The 17,247-nt window shown below is 42.5% G+C and overlaps 1 protein-coding gene across 1 annotated transcript in view; it reads right to left on the bottom strand.

The window, feature by feature from the left end:
- The window catches only part of SORCS1 (sortilin related VPS10 domain containing receptor 1), a 211,034-nt gene that overhangs the window by 1,184 nt on the left and 192,603 nt on the right, over nt 1–17,247 (bottom strand). The window contains exons 25-28 of the mRNA XM_035898973.1: nt 7,083–7,182; nt 1,997–2,102; nt 1,662–1,822; nt 200–318 (exon numbers count right to left, since the gene is read on the bottom strand). Coding sequence (XP_035754866.1) covers nt 200–318; nt 1,662–1,822; nt 1,997–2,102; nt 7,083–7,182 — 486 coding nt within the window. The remainder of the gene's footprint in view (nt 1–199; nt 319–1,661; nt 1,823–1,996; nt 2,103–7,082; nt 7,183–17,247) is intronic.

Genomic DNA, 17,247 nt, shown 5'->3' with positions numbered 1-17,247 from the left:
ATGGTCATTACACTCTTTTAGAAATGGGAAGTTCAAAGCCCATCTAACTCCAGAGAGAGAGTTCCTGACCTGAAATTGGGTGTTTCTCCCTTAGCATATTGTATCAATTTTGTCTTGGAGGCTTCTAGGGGAAAAAGGAAAAAAAAAAAACAAACCCAAAAACAAAGGAAAAAAAGAATTGTTAAAGTTTAGGACCCACCGCTCCGGGTCTTGGCTTGAAACCTCTTGGTGATCCACAAGCCTTTTGGAAGTCCTCTGTCCAGACTACCTTGGTTGCATTTCCTTTCCTTGGGTTCTGGACTGTGGCCTGGGGTTGCTCTGTATGGGGAACACCACATGGGAAGGTTGGTCCCCTCACTTCATCCTGTGTTCTGCTAAGCAGGGATGTCCAGATCTGCTGATGAATAGCTGCTTAAAAGCTTTTAATAGCTACCAGAGCTCTCCTTAGTGAACAGGTGAGGAGAGACCAGTATTGATTGCAGTGGTGCTTCAAGCTTAGACATCAGTTTTATCAAGAGACTTTCTTCTTTTTCCTCCCAGGTTGTTTCACAGGCCACAATCTTAGCACATCACATTCCCTCCTTTAATTGCCCTTCCCCTTGCTCCCTCTCTGCAGTAGCTGTGACTCCAAGCCTGCTTTAGCGAACACTCCCATACATTTTAGGGACATCCTCAGGTGGGATCTAAAGTTTGGTTAAGCTGATGAGATTGTACAAATAAGGGATCTCAGTTAGGACTCTGCTTCACTCCTGTCTGAGTCAAAACAGCTATAAACTTCAATTCCTCTAAAATAGGTCCATGTCCTTGTTTCCAGGGGTCCTGTACTGTACCTCTGGTCTGGGCCTGCAGAATTGTCACCTCACAAGTGAAGCTGAGCAATGCCTGAGCAATGCCCAAGCAACACTGGCTTTAGCAGAACATGTCCCCAGGCTGAAACCTCCCTCCTCTGTCCCAACACTTTTACTGTAGCCAGGGTAACAGCAAACATATAAGTATGAGCAAATGTGTGACTGATCCCAGTATGCCCGCTTCAAGTCTATTCACTTTAGGTCCTGTGAAAGCCTGCTTTGCAAATTTTCAATGACAGAGGCCTCTGAGGGAAATCAGCCTGGCAGCAAACCCCGCTCTCCAGTGCTGAGACCCCAGGTTTTGCTTGATTTCCCCAGGAATCACCAGGTTAGCATTGCTGCTGGCAACAAGGTCCAGCACAACACAAAGGCCACAGCAGTCAAAACATCAACAAATATTTAGCGTTTAGATCTGACTTACCAAATCACCAGCTCACCTCCGTGTTCCAGGTGAGGGTGCCTGAAGTTCTCCTGGATGTGGGGTTTAGCCCCGCAACTATATCAGCCCCAGCAAAATAAATTAAATTGCTTTATAGCGCAAGTTAAGTGCCGGCAGGATTTTTGAGGAGGGGAGGATATCTACATAGAGCAACTAGGAGAGAGAAAAAGCCTAAAGTGGTTTCCCTCCTTTCATCACATGGCAGTGAGGGAGAGGGAAGAGTTAGCAAGGTTTCCTGTAGCAAAACTAATGCTGCAGCAGAAGAGGATGGGAGGAGGAGTGTGCAGGAATACGGGAAGCGGGAAGGCTGAGAAAAAGGTTAGCCAATTATAAGTCAAAGTCTGACCAGCTGAGGGATGCTGCAAATTATTTACCTATGGGCTGGACTTCCAACTTCTCATCTACTAGTTGCTCAGGGCTCATCAGCTCACTTTGAGGGACATTAGGTATGCTTTCCCTCTGACTGACTGGACTGACCATCTCTTGATCTTTTTCATTCTGCATCTGTGCATATATATTAAGGCCAGGAATCTTCCTAAAACATTAACAGAAACCATCATTGTGGGGTACTCTGGCAGACGATGTACTATCAGCTTTTACAAACCAAGAAACAAATCACTGCGAAAAAGAAAACCCGGCAAAACAAAACCCAAACACCTCAGTGAAAGGCAGCAACGGGGAGAAGGAAATGGCTCAGGGAGGGTCATACCTTTTGAACTTGTAGATTACAAACACGGCTAGTCCCACAAAAACGACAGAGAGGAGCATCAGCATAGCTGAACCACTGTGACTGGGAGTGAGGTCCACCAGGGGAGCTGCAAGGGAGGGGAAGAAGGTTAGAGCCACCCCAGCCTGGAGTGAAAGTTGCTCCCTCCAGAAACATAGTTCATTCTCTCCTTGTACTTGTAGCAGGCCTCATCTGTCCACACATCTCCAGGGCTTCTCTCCCCTTCTAATCCACCTGGGAAGAAATCTGGGTTCAGTCCACCTGTGCTGCTCAACCTACCCCTTGATGTGAAGTCCCATAGCTTTCTCCTTAGAGGCCTCTCTTCTCTGGCTTTTTAGAGGGCTGCCTGAAACATGCTCTCTCATACTGCAGACAATTACCTAAGGTAGTTGCAAATGAGGTCACTTGGGTCCCCAAACTGGCATTTTCTGGACAACCCTGGAGCTACCCATGGGCTAGCTTGTCATGTTGACTTTCTATTTTGCTTAGAGCTAGTTTGGGTACCTCCCAATGCATTGTGAATAATGAGCAACTGGCTCCTCAATTTTACTGAAGCAACGATGCTCACCAAATGTACCGTTCTCTGCTCAGTCCCGCTCCTTCCCAACCAGAAGTGCAGTGGCCTTTCACAGGCACTGCCTCAGCATCCATGCCTTTTCATGGCAAGCTCCTCTCACATCTCTGACACTTTCAGTTTCTTCCTTTATCCCTTTCCTACTCTTCTGAACATGTTCTCTCTTTCCCCTGGTGCCCTGCTCTCTCTCCCACAAGTCTTCCATGCAACAGAGTACACAGGTTCAAGAAAAAAAAAACCGCAACAAAACCAACCCTAATAAAAAAAAAAGTCTCTCTGTGCTTCTCCTCAGAGCTTTGCTTTTCATAGCCCCTTGCAAAATAAGGCCACACAAAACAGCCAGAAACATGGCTTTCCCAGAAATACAAAGTAAATTGTATTAGAGAGTTTCCATCACTCATACACACACACGGAAAGTCATCTAGCATCCCAAAAGGGATGCACATAGGTCCAGTAGTCTCGGTTGTTCATGCGGGCACTAATAAAACGTACTGAGACAGACACGCAGCTGTAGCTGTGCCATCACGCAGACCTAATGCACACAGCAGTTACACCCTCGCTGAACGGACCCATCCTAAACCAGAGCCAGAAGACACAAGAAAACATGCATGCACAAGCAAATACTTACTCAGGCACACACATCACACGCACACACGTTTTCAGCTGTCACACCCAGCCTGATAAAGCCAGAATTTACAAAAAGAAGTGAAAAAACTTCTTCCCACATCAAGCAAGGCTATCCGCAGGTGAGGCACTGGGATGAAATGATCCATTATGATGAACTCCTCACACATCTCCACCCTGTCCCCCTTGCGTCTGTATTTTGTGGGTCTCTGTAGTTCTGTGGGATGGCAAAGCGGCTCTCCAAATGATCCAGGCTCAGCATCACCCAATGTTCTTGTCATAATGCTGCACTGAGAGTCTGGTAATAAACAGCTATTTAACTGCTTTGCAAGGATTATTGGTGTGTTTTACTCTGCCTTAGTGTTGAGGTTGTCTGTTAGGTTAGGGACGTTAGTTCAGTCTGGAGTAAAGGAGGCTGAGGGGAGACCTTATCGCTCTCTACACCTACCTGACAGGAGGGTGTAGTGAGGTGGGGGTTGGTCTCTTCTCCCAAGTAACAAGTGATAGGACAAGAGGAAATGGCCTCAAGTTGCACCAGGGCAGGTTTAGATTGGACATTTTGAAAAATTTCTCCACCGAAAGGGTTGTCAAACATTGGAACAGGCTGCCCAGGGAAGTGGTTGAGTCACCATCCCTTTATTTTTTTTAAATAAAAAGATGTGTAGATGTGGTGCTTAGGGACATGGTTTAGTGGTAGGTATGGCATTGTTAGTTTAACGGTTGGAATTGATGATCTTAAAGGTCTTTTCCAACCTAACCGATTCTGTGATTCTATCATTTCATTTTTTTCTTTCATGAGATGGAGGAATGAACATGATGAACGGGTTGCAATCTGTCATCCATAATTGCCATAAATTAATCCTTCCTCCAGTGTGGCCTGAACAAAGAAGACAAAGGCGTGAAAAGCGCTGAGCCCAACGCCTGTCATTCTTCTGTGCTCTGGGGAATGCACAAACTCACATACCACACACAAACACGTTCATTTCTACAGGTTCTGCTTGAATATCCACACCAAGGTAATTTAGATACCTGCACTTTTGTTCCCTACAGCAACTCCGCTGCAGAAATTTCTGCTGTGCATGACCAGGCACGCACACAGGGAGGAATGTACATGCACACTGAGGCATGGGAACATAAATGTAGGCATACATATGCATACATGTGCACTTATACAAACACATGATGAGCTTTGTGGTTCAGTCAGCTACAGCTCATAGCTTCCCGGAGCCCAACAGAGAGTCATAGTGGAAAGGCTGGGAAAGAAGGGATACCATAGACCGCAGCAGCACCTCTGGGCCATGTGCATCCCCCCGGATTGTGTTTTCTAGGGACTGCTTCCAGGTTTTCCTGCTCCATTTTATTTATTTTTTTTATAAAAACTTGGATTTCAAAAGGACAATTATTCTTCTTCCTTGACAACCAAAACAATAGTTTTCAGCAGCAACGTAAATCTCTCTTTTAGCGTTTTGTCAAATTCTAAACTATTCCTAAGTTTAGATGTCATGAAATTGAGCCTTTTATTTAGACAGGGAACTGAATCTTGACCTCTGCAGCTTGATAAGGTGGTGTAGTCCCTCAAAGATCTCACGGTGGCTGCTCTCTGGGCCTTTTAGTATCTATTTCAGCAGTCCGGGCTCATTTTGCATTCTTACTGAATCATATTTCTGTGAGAGACAAAATCCTGTAGCGTTCCTATAGGACACTGTGAGGCCAGTTACAGCATTCACTCAAATCTCACCAGCGGCTTCGAAGAGAAGCACAACAAAGCCTACCTTGCAGGACAAATGAGCGTTCGCATCTATTATGGACAAAAAGTCCTCATTCCCAGTGTGTGAATAAATACAAATAAAAATGTGCACTTTCAGCGAGCACAAAGATCATGTATTTACACAGCATGTCGAGCCAAGCACCCTCTGCTTCACCCTGAGCTACAAGAAAGAGGCCAGCACATGCCCAGAGGCCATACTGGTATTTAGCATGGCAGTACGCCACATCCTGCCTCTTGGTTCACACAGGGCAGCAGACAAGGCTTTAGTAGCCCAGAAAAGTGCTATGGTACCTCCACTAACTATCTGGCTTTGGGACTGGAGCTACCCAGCTTTTAGCCAGCTCCGTGCATGGATGCGGTAGCCGGGGACCCTGTGTAGGGGTGTCCACAATTCCTCTCCAAGAAGTTACAGGAGGCTCCTACATGCAGTACAAAACTTGGATTCAGGTTCATCTTGTATTGAAGGCAGGGCTGGAGATATGATTTTAAGTGCCATCTGTTTCCAGTACATGAAATCAGGAATGTTCCTTCAGTAGCAAGAGGTAAAGATGAGCCTTTCCCAGGAATATCTAATGTGATTCTAACTATGGTTTATTAGAAAAGGCCTACAGGATATTCAGGGCCAGAGGAGTAATTTCTAAGCATTCGTTTGGGATTTGGTCTTGACTTTAATGAACATTGACCAAAATGGAAAACAGCCACGTGCATTGGCAGAGTAAATGCACAGAAAAAAATTTCAAAAATTATGAGCAATTGCAGGTAACTCCACGTTTGAAGCTCACATTAAGATGCTTTCAGATAGCCTTCTTTCCTGACATGGGCACTTCTGAAAGTACATATAGTGTCACTGGTCACTGTCGAAAATTCAGGCCAAGGATTTCTTCCCTTATAAAAACTATTATGTAAAATGTATATTAATTGAAATCTTAAATGTAAAGTAATGCAATTCTTCTGTCTCACACATCTATTTTTTTTTTTTTACATGAGAAAAAAAGTCAAACTGACTTCTCAAGCTGTTGTGTTTTGGTTTTTTTTTTTCTGTACAGATTAATCAGCTGTGCTGCATCTCTGCTTTTGGTTTTAACATGTCTAAAAGTAAGCATCTGATCATCTGTTCCACAGCTAATGGAGAGCAGAAACATGCAACAATATTCCCAGGGCAGATATTAGCAAGTTCTACTTAGGAAAAATGAAATATTGCAAACACTAACGTTTTCTTCTGGGGGGATTTGAATGCAGTTGCATTACATCCTTTCTTAGTTTCTTTCTCCTTCCCTTTGTGGACAAGGCAACACATGGACTGACACCAGCTTGGGCAGCCCTGTTCATACCATAAAAAGCTGGTCCAAGTGAACTGATGCTTTTTGTTTGCAAGCTAGCAAAAGAAGCTGATACCAACTGATCAGAATTAGCAGCAGCTCCTAGAGAGAAGGAATTCCTAAGAATCCTGAGCACAGATTTGTCCATCCCATCTCTTGCAACAGTTAAATAGGGCCTGTGCTGTGAAATGAGGGTTTAGCATGCAGAGTACACAGAGATGCATCTAATTAAATATCAGGACTTTGGAGATGGTTCATTTTGAGATAGGATTAAAGTCCAAACTGCCTAATCTTTTGTGTGTGCATATGTAAATTGATTCTAGTTTTTCAGACAGCCAAACAACTACTGAAATGTGCTTAGTTGCTTTCAATGTTCATTGACTCTGGGATATCTGAATATATCCAACGCTAGCTGGTAACCTTTGCGCTACGTGATCCAGGCTGAATATGCCATGGTGCTGCTTAGCTGCTGAATATTTCAGAGACAGCCAAGAAGTACACATTTCTACTGCTAGTTATACAGCATTTCCAACAACCACATCAAATTCTTGCACATAAGTAAACAAAAGGATAAGCTGTAAATGCAAATGCCACTACATCTTTTTGGCATGATAAAGAAAGGGGAGGTGGAGCAGGCATTGTAATGTCTGCCCATACACTGAGTTGTTATTGTGACATAAAAATAAGAAGTGTTTAAAATACAGCTGATGATAGCACGCCACTACCATCAAGGAATATACTACAGAGCAACAGAGAGGGTGTGCACAGAAAGAGGCTACTGACCTGCTGTTAAATGGGCAGCATGGACAAGGATTTGAACCCCTGGCTTCAACTCAAAATGGACCAGGTTTTGGTTCAGTTTCTGGATCAGTGTTTCTGAAATCTGGAAGAAAGGAGAAAATAAGAAATGCATTTGTTTCTTGATCATTGGTTTAGATTGCCAGTAGGTGGGTAGGAAACGGAGCTGCATACAAAGCAAAGATTTTGCAGAGGCACCAGTCTTTCCGAGCACAATTTCCTATCACATTATAAAGAGAGGGCTTCTAGCAGCTGCACGCTTCTGCCAGTGCCATGTCCAGAGTTGTTGGTGTATGGTTAGCAATGACTGATAGCAACAAGCTGCCCTGTCACACCGCTCTAGGAGTGTCCCAGCAGCAAAAGGGAACTGAGCCCCAAAGGAACATTACACCCACATGTGTAAGGGTCTGCAGAACCAGCCAGCAACAGCACATCGGTGAACTAACTCTGTTTACTACTCAAGCAAAGAGAAGCATTTCAATACTTAACACTCATTTGCTCATAACAAATATCTTCTTGCTCATTGAGTGGCCAGCTCTATTATCTTGCAGCACGTACAAAATGTGTGATATTCCTGAATCAAAATGAATAGTTTAAGTCCTTACCCCAGCTTGCACTGAAATTTCAAGTCCTAAAAGCAAATTTCATTTCATCCAGCTATGAGTTTCAAGCCAGCTGCTTGCTGATCCTTAAGTACGTACCAGAACCAGCTCAAATCTGAAAGTATTTACTGATTACAGAGTGTGGCTTAAACAAAATGATGTTCCATCTATTCTTATGGGTTACACATAGAGAGAACATATTCTTGCATTCTCTCTTTAATGAGAGACACATTCCACTAGATTACCTTGCCATAACTCTGATGACAACAATATGGCTCTAGCAGAAATGAAGCAGACTATTCCTCCTTAAAGGACACAACAGAAAAGATGAGCATTTGCTGAGATAAGACCCCATGAAATCTCTATTTGTACAGTGAGAAGCCAAGCTTTGGTCCAATCTGTGGGTAAACACTCCTTTTTTTAAGGCAGTTTGTCACAATATGCACGGAGCCACTTTCTCCATATCACTCTTAAGTATATCCCAGAAGTTCCAGGCATGCTGACATTAAAAGTAAAAAGACAGATTACTCAAGGAATGGAAGCCTATAGACATGGTGTTGATAGTTTGTTGTGCCTTTTGTATGTTCATTCACTAGATGTTTCATGTATTTCACATTTTCTTACAGCAGTGAACAATTTTCCAATTGAACATAGCCATTGTTCTGCGTGTTGGTTTATTAGGGAGAGGTGGTTGGAAAACTGCAAAAATAACCCCAATCCCACAACCCTTAATATGAAGTTGCTGAGAAAGTTGTGTTTTTATAGCCATACCAAGATCAAGAGGAACCATATTCTAGTCCTCACCACTTAATTTAATTTGTTTTAAATAAATCCTTATTCCTTCTTCAAGATTAATGAAAAATTGTCAGAAACAAAGAACATTCCAATAATTTTTACACCATCTTCTTCATGTTCTTCATTTTTGTCTGGTTGAGTTATTTCATTAAATGCTACCCAGATATGATTAGATGTTCCTTGGCTATCATTCATCACAGTATGAGATTTATCTGCCTCTTTTATTTTTTTTAACATTCTTAATGGTTCTTTCAATACTGTTGGCTTGTACACTTCATTTCTGGCTGCTGATGACTTCAATAGGTGCCTTTGGTCCAATATCAATTTGGCAATAACTCTTACAGGCATATTATTTATATTTTTAATATATTCCTTTAAAGTTTACAATTTTTTCATGGGTGCCAGAATGAGCAGTAAATATATTTCTTCCAATAGCAAGAAAAAATACCACCTGCTTACAAAGAGCCATCTGCTGAGCTCAGAGCAGCAGGGATGGTGACACAAAGATGTGCAGTACATGAAGAAAGCCTGGGAAGTAAATTATATCCCTCTTTAAGAATTTGAGCATATTAATAACCAAGATTGACAAATATAAAAAGTACTTCATCTCTGAGACTGGAGCAACAGATGCAGATCAACATGCTATAAACCAAGGACATTAACAGCTCTTGGAAATAATGGGAAAAATATAATCCTGGCCATTCCCAATCCTGAAGTTGTCCTAACAACTCTCCTCCATACCCCTGCAGGAATTCTCTTCCTCTGTGCTCTGAGGTTCTGATGCTGCTGGGGCAGCTGACCCTGTGAAAAAAAGCAACCACAAGACAGTAAACTGAAGAAAAGAGCCAACCACATTGTGTCATTCCTCTTCGACATATTACAATAACTGCACAAAATGATCAGGGAGCCAGTAGAGGTGAAAACCACACATGATGTCTTCTACACAAAAGGAGGCTTAATATGATGTATAACTGAGAATGCAGCTAGTAAATGTTGCTATCTAGTACTGGAGAATGGTTTCATCAAGGATTCGGGCAAGAAATGGAAGAATAGGAGAACCTCAAGAAAGTCAGCATGAGAAGGGACCAGAGCCTTTGTTTGGCACAAGTGACATGAAGGAACACTAAGATCTCACCTGGCCTGCCTGAGGACTCCTGCAGTGCAGGGTGAGGAGGGCAAAACAGCAGCACCAGCAGGGACATTACAGCTGAGAGGTGCCATGGTAGCCTTCCAGGGGCAAGCTGAGTGTGTGAGAGAAAGCCCAACCAATATTCTTGTCTGGCAAGCTAATGAAAAGGAATAATAGGAAGGGCAGAGGCAGTAAGAGTGAAGTAGTAAGAAAAATGAAGAAAGGCTGAGAGAAACAGTCACAACAGATGTATATTATTATTGTATTGCATTGTCATCTGACCGTGAATGAGGACCTCATTGTACTACATCCCGTACAAATGCAACTCATAATAAAATGATTTCTGCCTGAAACCACCAAGCACAAGCTTGAAATAGCCATCGCTGTTCCAGGACTACATGCAAAGCATCAAAGCAGGCAGCAACTGTTCATGCTGCTCAGAACGTATTTCAGCATATTTCCTTGGCTCAATTAACTGGATGCTCTCCCAGGGGCTTTTTGGGTGCAGCTTTTTTGCCTGGGTCTTTATGGTATCCAAACAAGTGAAAAAAGAAGTAACAGCCTGAGACCTTCAAAAGTGCCAGAAGTTCTTGTGAGAATCAGACATCTGCCTTCCTCAGGCAGCTCTGGAGATTCCTGACACACACTTCTGAGGGAAGAACAGATGCATTCAGACATGTTTTTAAAATGTTTGCTTGCTTGCTACAATATTTTCATTTCTCCTTGTGTGGAAAGTCAGATTGTCTTTGAAACAGACATATAGAAAGTATAGAAAGAGGGACGAAAGTGCATTTCTGTACTTTAAAAATTATCTGAAACAGAAAAAAATATACAATGGTTTATAAACTTCAGTATTTGAGGTCAACGAGCTGGTTACACCCACAGCTAAAGGGCCAAACTCACATTGGGGTTGAACACTGCTCTCCAAAGTTGGACCTGACAATGCTTCTGGTCCTCACATGATCCCAAGAGGATTTGTGAACCACAGCTCACTTAGGACACTCACTGAGACTGGAGAAGAGAGATTGCTTTTAGTATTCTATCAAGCCAATTTCTAGCTCAGTGGATGACAGGTTATCAGACTTTAACCTAGGAGCGGTTGTGACTCTCATAAAATTTGTTTACAACATTAATAAAGTGTCTTTGAAGTAAATCTCCATGCAATGGCTGATCTCACAGTCACCGAGGTAATGAAAAGGTTTCGATGGGAATTGTTTTGAGTCTTGTGCCTCCCTGTATTTCTGCATTCAAAGTGGTAGCATGGGTGCATTTTTGATTAAAAAGCAGATAAGGAAACATCAAAGTACTTTGGCCTGTTTCATAAATAGCTGTGCAACTCTAATTGAACAGCTAGACCTTCAGCTGGGAAACAGGTTGGCCTCAGGCCTGTCAAAGTTCCTCTCTAAGTCCTGGAGATGCAACTAACTCAGCTGAAGACAAAACTTCTTAGAATAGCAACCTCCTAATTTATAGTCTTCAAGAGTCTCCCTTGTGAAAATAATTAGCTTTCAGAATTAGTTTTGGTTCTTAACTGAGCCTCATTGACTTTATCTGCTTCATTTGCAGAATTAAGCATGATGTGCAAAAATAATTCAGTAATAGAAACCATTCTTCATGTATCATTTTTCATCAAAGGACACATAATGAATAATAATAACAGACAATTTGTGAAGGAAAAAAAAGAGATTCCAATTTAAAAATGGAACAAAACAAAAATTAATTTGGCTTCTCTTAGCATTTTTTCAGAACTAGGACTGTGAAAGAGCCATATGCACCAAGAAACAGAATTATCACTCAGATGGACATTTTCCCATACCTTTATTGAATTTTGAAACCTCTGATGTAATTTGGTTTAGACTAATTGAATGTGATTCAACTGTGCCAGTATGTACTAGCTAAAAATCTAGATAATTTTATAGATACTGCGTAAGGATCTCAACTAATGAGTGCTACACTTCAATTCATTGAGTAAAGCAATAAAAAACTAAGGAAAGAATTATGCACATTGATTGGTAGGAAGCAACTTGAACCAGCATTATAAAAGTGAATCAGGAGTCAGGGCAAATGTGGATTACTTTAAACCATGCCACTCGCCCTGCATAACCTTGGTTACTTCACATGAGGCCTCAAAAGCTTGCTTGCCTTAGCATTTAAGCTAAATTCAAGCTGCTGTTAGTATCTAGAGATATTGTAAGAGCACAGGGCAGAGGACATTCCTGGGGTTACTCTGGGACAACTGACCAGGCAATATGACCCCAGAGAGAACCCGGACAGAAAAGCCAGGTGCCCCTTCAGATGAACAAAGGTGAACAAAAGTGACCAGAAAGAGTCTTGAGAATCAAGGGCTGCTCTGTACGCTGAACAAAAGATGAGAAGGTGAGAGGGCCGATAGTCACACGGTAGGAGTTAACTCAAAGATATTAAGACAAGATACATCACAGCCTCTTCCACAGCACACAAGCAGCCAATCAAGGAAAGCTGGCTAAGGAAAACAGCCCTTGGTACAAGGTCTTCTGGTTCATATTACTCCATGCACTCCCCACCTGCCTTTACTTATTAAATACTGGCCCAACTTTTCCTAAGCACCCAGTTGAAGACTCGGTCTGCATAAAAGTCTCTTCTAGTAAACACTAGATGATGTACCCCTCTTCCTGGAATTTAACTTCCAGGACCGATTGGCACCATTTTCTGTAAGATTTGAAGGTGTTCAGTGTCATGATCTTGTTGCTAAAATATTTTGGTGACAGGCACATCTGAAATACATCAGAGGAAAGAAAAGTAGTTAAAGTAAATATTCTAAAACACTAAAGCTTAGGAGAGCAGGTGGAAAAAAAATGTATGAAAAATGATAGAAGCTCCATCAGCTACAATGAAGCAGAAGTAAAACTAAATCTGTTTTAAGGAATGAATCCTAAGACGTACAGGCTTCCTGAATGCCACTCTCCATAGCGTTAAATTCACCAGAGGTATTTCATCTCCTCAGTTCATCACTGCCCATTTGATATTCAGTCATCCATGTCATTTCCCATCTCTTTGGCTGGATACAGACACTTGGCCACAGCTGCAACATGTTGAGCACAGCTGGCTACCAACCAGCTGGTGCTGCCATTTGCCAAAGACTCCATCATGCTTGCTACGTTGCCGATAGCTCTTTTCAGAGAGAAGATTAATGGCCTCAAATGTCATTAACTAGTTGCTTTATTTTGCATTCAGCTTTTACGGTTATTTTGAATAGGCCAGGTAAAAGCATGCAAATGGAAAACTAAAGGGAAACACCTGAAAAGAGTGAAACCTTTCTTGATATGAAAACATTACTTCAGCATTCTCCTGTATCTTCTGATTACATCTCATTTGACTAACAGGAGCATACTATGCTATGTTTGACAAAGAGCCTTCACTAGCAAACAATGTGGAGAGAAGATAATTTGTGAAATGCATAAATAAAAAGACAACCCTTCAGAATCTTCCTGTAGAGCAAAACCATATGTTGAAATAAATTGAGTAATTGTATCTGTGTATTTGTATCACTGCCCTCTACTGAATTCTAAGTAGAATATCTTCCTACCACGCATTCATTTTGAATTGGATTTGTGCTAAAAATTACTCAAAAACTACTTGAAATGCTACTAATTAGAGGTTTGCCCTTCACTGAAGAGAAAGAATTTGGTGCTTTTGAAGTGGCAGATCTGAATTCCATAATCATGACATTCACCAAGCCCGTCCATAAAGATGGTGTAACAACTGCACGCCAGCCCAAGTGGCCAATGTGGGTGGCTGATTTTGCAAGATTTGAGATAGTTTAGTGGTGTTGCAATGACAATATACAAATCGAACTGCAGCGTTTTACAACTGCCAATTATTTTTACATTTTTAAACAGGTTGGTAGTCTGTCCTCAGTTATGGTGAAAGGAATCAGGGGAACCAAGTGACCCAATTAAGTAAAAAAAAAAAACAACAAGTCACAACATTCTGGTCATAAATACAAGATTTTTGAATATGAAAAATGTTTTGGAATTCTGCAGGATGAAAAGACCTTTTAATTTTTATGAAGCTGTGAAGAATGAGGTGGAGTGGATCAAGTAATTGGAAGTCCTCAAAAATTCTGTATTTATGTATTAGGTGGAATTGTCCCATGCTGCACATTGAGAAAGCTTCCCCAGCTTCATTTAGAGCAGGTTTTTTTCAGCTGTCAAGAGCAGTTAAACTTTTTAAAAGGCAGTTTAATCTCCCATGGGAAATATCAGGAATGCAGGGTTCACATTTCTATATGTAATCTGCAAACAGATATGACAATAATTGGAAATGTGTGTACACACAAAAAAAAAAAAATGGGGCAGTTGAATGAGGGTGGTACACCACCTCAAGCAGACAATGACATCTACCATCTAACCACAGTCTCAACAAGAGCATAAGGCACAAATGCACCCCCCTAATGGAAAACTGCATGGAAGTGTGTATTTGTCAAGCGTGATGCAGGGCCTAGGACAACTTCCACAGCCCACTATACTGTACCCAACAATTCATGGCTTACTGTGTTTAGACTCATAAAATACAAGTGGCACAGAGTAGTATTATAGACCTTGACAAATGGGAAACTAATATCTAGATTTTCAAGGGACAGTGGACATCTAGCAGCCTCTGTACCTAGAGACCACAGAGTGGCTGGACAGAGAGACCCAAAGGTACGCTTAAAAAGCCAAATGAGTATGTATCCGATAAAAACAGACTAGCTCAATCTGCCTCAAGGGGAAATAGCAAGGAAGTAAACCCCCCATGGTCATTAGAGATGTACCAGATTTACTTGTAAATGTGAAAGTCCATGAAACCACATATACTGCTCATTACTACCCATGGCAGAATAATGGTCTAGCTCAGGTGATGACATACAGCTTGGTTAAGCAAGTTGCCCAAAAACTTCACAGGCGCTCTGTGATAGACATGGCCTGCAGCAATCTCATGAGTTTCATGTGGGGACACGTAATTTGAATTCCCTCTTCAGCTACTGTTTCTATCACTTTTCCCTTCCTCCCACTCCATCAGCCGTCCTTAGCCTTGCTCATCCTAGCTAACAAGAGCTAGCATGCACCACTCACATGAGTTACATGGCTTCTCCCTTTCAAACCCAGGTTGGATGAGCAGAACATCAGGACCACAGAGTGTCCCTTGCCTCTGTTCTGGTACCTGGCATGTGAATATGGTAGGTCCAGAGCTGTACCACCACATTTGTGTCATGACTGCAAGTAGACATGCCGACGTTAGGAGGCTCTAATAGGAGGGGAAGGGAGGGAGGGGGCTATAGCACCCTTCATTCTCCTGGTAAATCTGTGCCTACAGGGTGCATGGTGGGTTTCGTGCCCTTCTGTGGTGTTTCACCCACTTCCACCAGCTTTTGATTTTGAGAATGAGCTAGGTTTTCTCTCCCTTGGATACTGAAGCAAGGGCTTTTGCAGAATAAACATTAATTTCTGTGACTCCTCTCCATCTGATCTATTCTGACTGCAAGTTTTCCAGGGACAGAAACTCTTTGTCATGTCTCTGGACAGGCTCACCACGAATCTCAGGTTTGGAGTATAGCTTCCACATGATATGACACCATGAAAAAAGGAACTTATATAGTTATATAGGTCCTTAAGAAACCTTATTCCATTGCAGTGTTTGTGCAAACTATTTCCATTTTGTTCCTGTATACTTTGAAGTTTCTCTTCCAAATTAGAAAAAATCATCCAGAACTATAACTCCTTTGGGTGTGCACCTGCAAAAATATGTGCCTTGCAATAGCTTGTTGCTCGCTCATGAACACAAAACAGATTTCTGTTCCCATTGGAAAAGAACACTATGCATCATAAAGTACCTGAGAAGCAACTTAAGCTGTCATCAGCAAAAACATCTGCTCCCAGTACTCATCCCAGTGACTTCAGGCACAGGGGGAAGCTGTTGAATGAAATACTTTGGGAAAGGGACAGTGAAGGATTACAGGCCAAACGGAAGACAAAACAGGAACAATATCAGAATATGCTTCAGAGCTGAGGGCAGAGACAACTTTTGGGGCCCGTCTTTGGCAGTTCCCATGGAAAACAATGCCATTTTCTACTGGAGTAACTAGGAAGGGGAATGCAGTACCCGCAGGTTAGTAAGAAAAACATTCTGATCATCCTGATGGGAGTGGGGGAGATACTTCTCCAGAAGAAACAGCTGTCTGCAAACAGCAAATAGTTTCTCTCTCTTCAAAGGTTACTGTTTGGACCCTGCAGGATGCCAGAGAAGTTGCTGGAGTCCCACTGAAATGGGCATTTCTTCTTGCCCATAAAAAGGGTCGTGAGAGCACTGTCAGGGCTTCCTTTCTCCACAGCCACAGAGACTCCGTTTTTACAGGGGGGAAAAAGAAAGGGACAAAGAGAGGGAGTAATTGGCAAAATACAATAAGCTGCTGAGTGCCAGAGGGGAGCTGGGTCAGATGTAAATTTGAAAGTTTATGGACTGGCTTCCTTGCCAATTTGTGATGGAGGAAAGGAGAAGGGGGATGAAGGAGGAAAGGTTTTGCAGAGCAGTAAATCTACATCTTTTTTGTTTATTACAGGGGTGGTGAAAATTGCAGAGGAAAGTCATTTGTCAGAAAAAGATGATGGCTAAGGATGCTGAGCAAGGGAAAGCTTAAGAATGTGGGTGACCTAGTGGTTTGAGGCCCACAGCTAAGTTAACAAGGCTTTAGAGGCAATTGCAACAGCCAATAACAGGTCAGGTGGATGAAAAGGCTATTAGAAAACAAGAATACAAGCAGGGGAAGATACTGCACTGACGGGAAGACTTCACTCATACACAAATTGAGGGGCAAATCCAAAGAGAAATGCTAAAACCCTTGTGCCACCCAGTGGAGTAGCAGGCATCCAGTAATGCTGAGGATTTCACCATCGCCTGAAGGCAGGTATTTGTGAGCTGATGACATCCTCTACCCCAACGCTCATATAGCCCATACCAACATGGGGTATGTCTGCGTGAGCTGTATGGGGAGGCAGATGTACAGTGGTGCTTCACTCAGGGCTTTGCCCCTTGAATCTGAGGTAATAAGCTGAGAGATATTTCAGGATTTTTGCCCAGCACAGTATTTTATCTTCTAGTCACAATCACACTAGGCCCACCTGGTGGGCAGGACCTTTTGGGTCAGCAGGGAGATATAGTCCTCCAGTTGTAACCTGCTTCAGCCTTGCACAGAGAAGATAATCTGTAGTGGCTGAACCCCACTGCCAGCATCGTGAAGAGGGCAGGCGGACAAACCAACCCCATCCCTGTGCCTTAAAGTAATGAAGTTCTGATCTGCCCAGGTCTACCACCCAGCTCTGTCCTCCAGGGCTTTATAGACTCCTGACAGCCTCATAAACTTTGCCTTGTGAGGCTACTCCAGTTCATGTTGGCAGGAATAGTCTCCTAAATCCTCCCTGCTTTCTTCCTACTTCCATGAAGTAGAACAGAACTTCAAAGGGAGAGACATGACATCAAACGAATTTATGCCAACTTACCGTTACTGAGGGAATGCACATAGGAATCTCCACTCCCAAATACAGCTTCAAAGCTTGTTTCCAGTGTTTGGGAGAAAACCAAACCAAACCAAAACACCAAACCGCCCGCC

This window comes from Egretta garzetta, unplaced genomic scaffold (assembly GCF_000687185.1).
Source record: "Egretta garzetta isolate BGI_Z169 unplaced genomic scaffold, ASM68718v1 scaffold8, whole genome shotgun sequence".
NCBI lineage: Eukaryota > Metazoa > Chordata > Aves > Pelecaniformes > Ardeidae > Egretta > Egretta garzetta.
The sequence above is the reverse complement of the archived record's forward strand: the minus strand, read 5'-3'. Positions and strand labels throughout refer to the sequence as shown.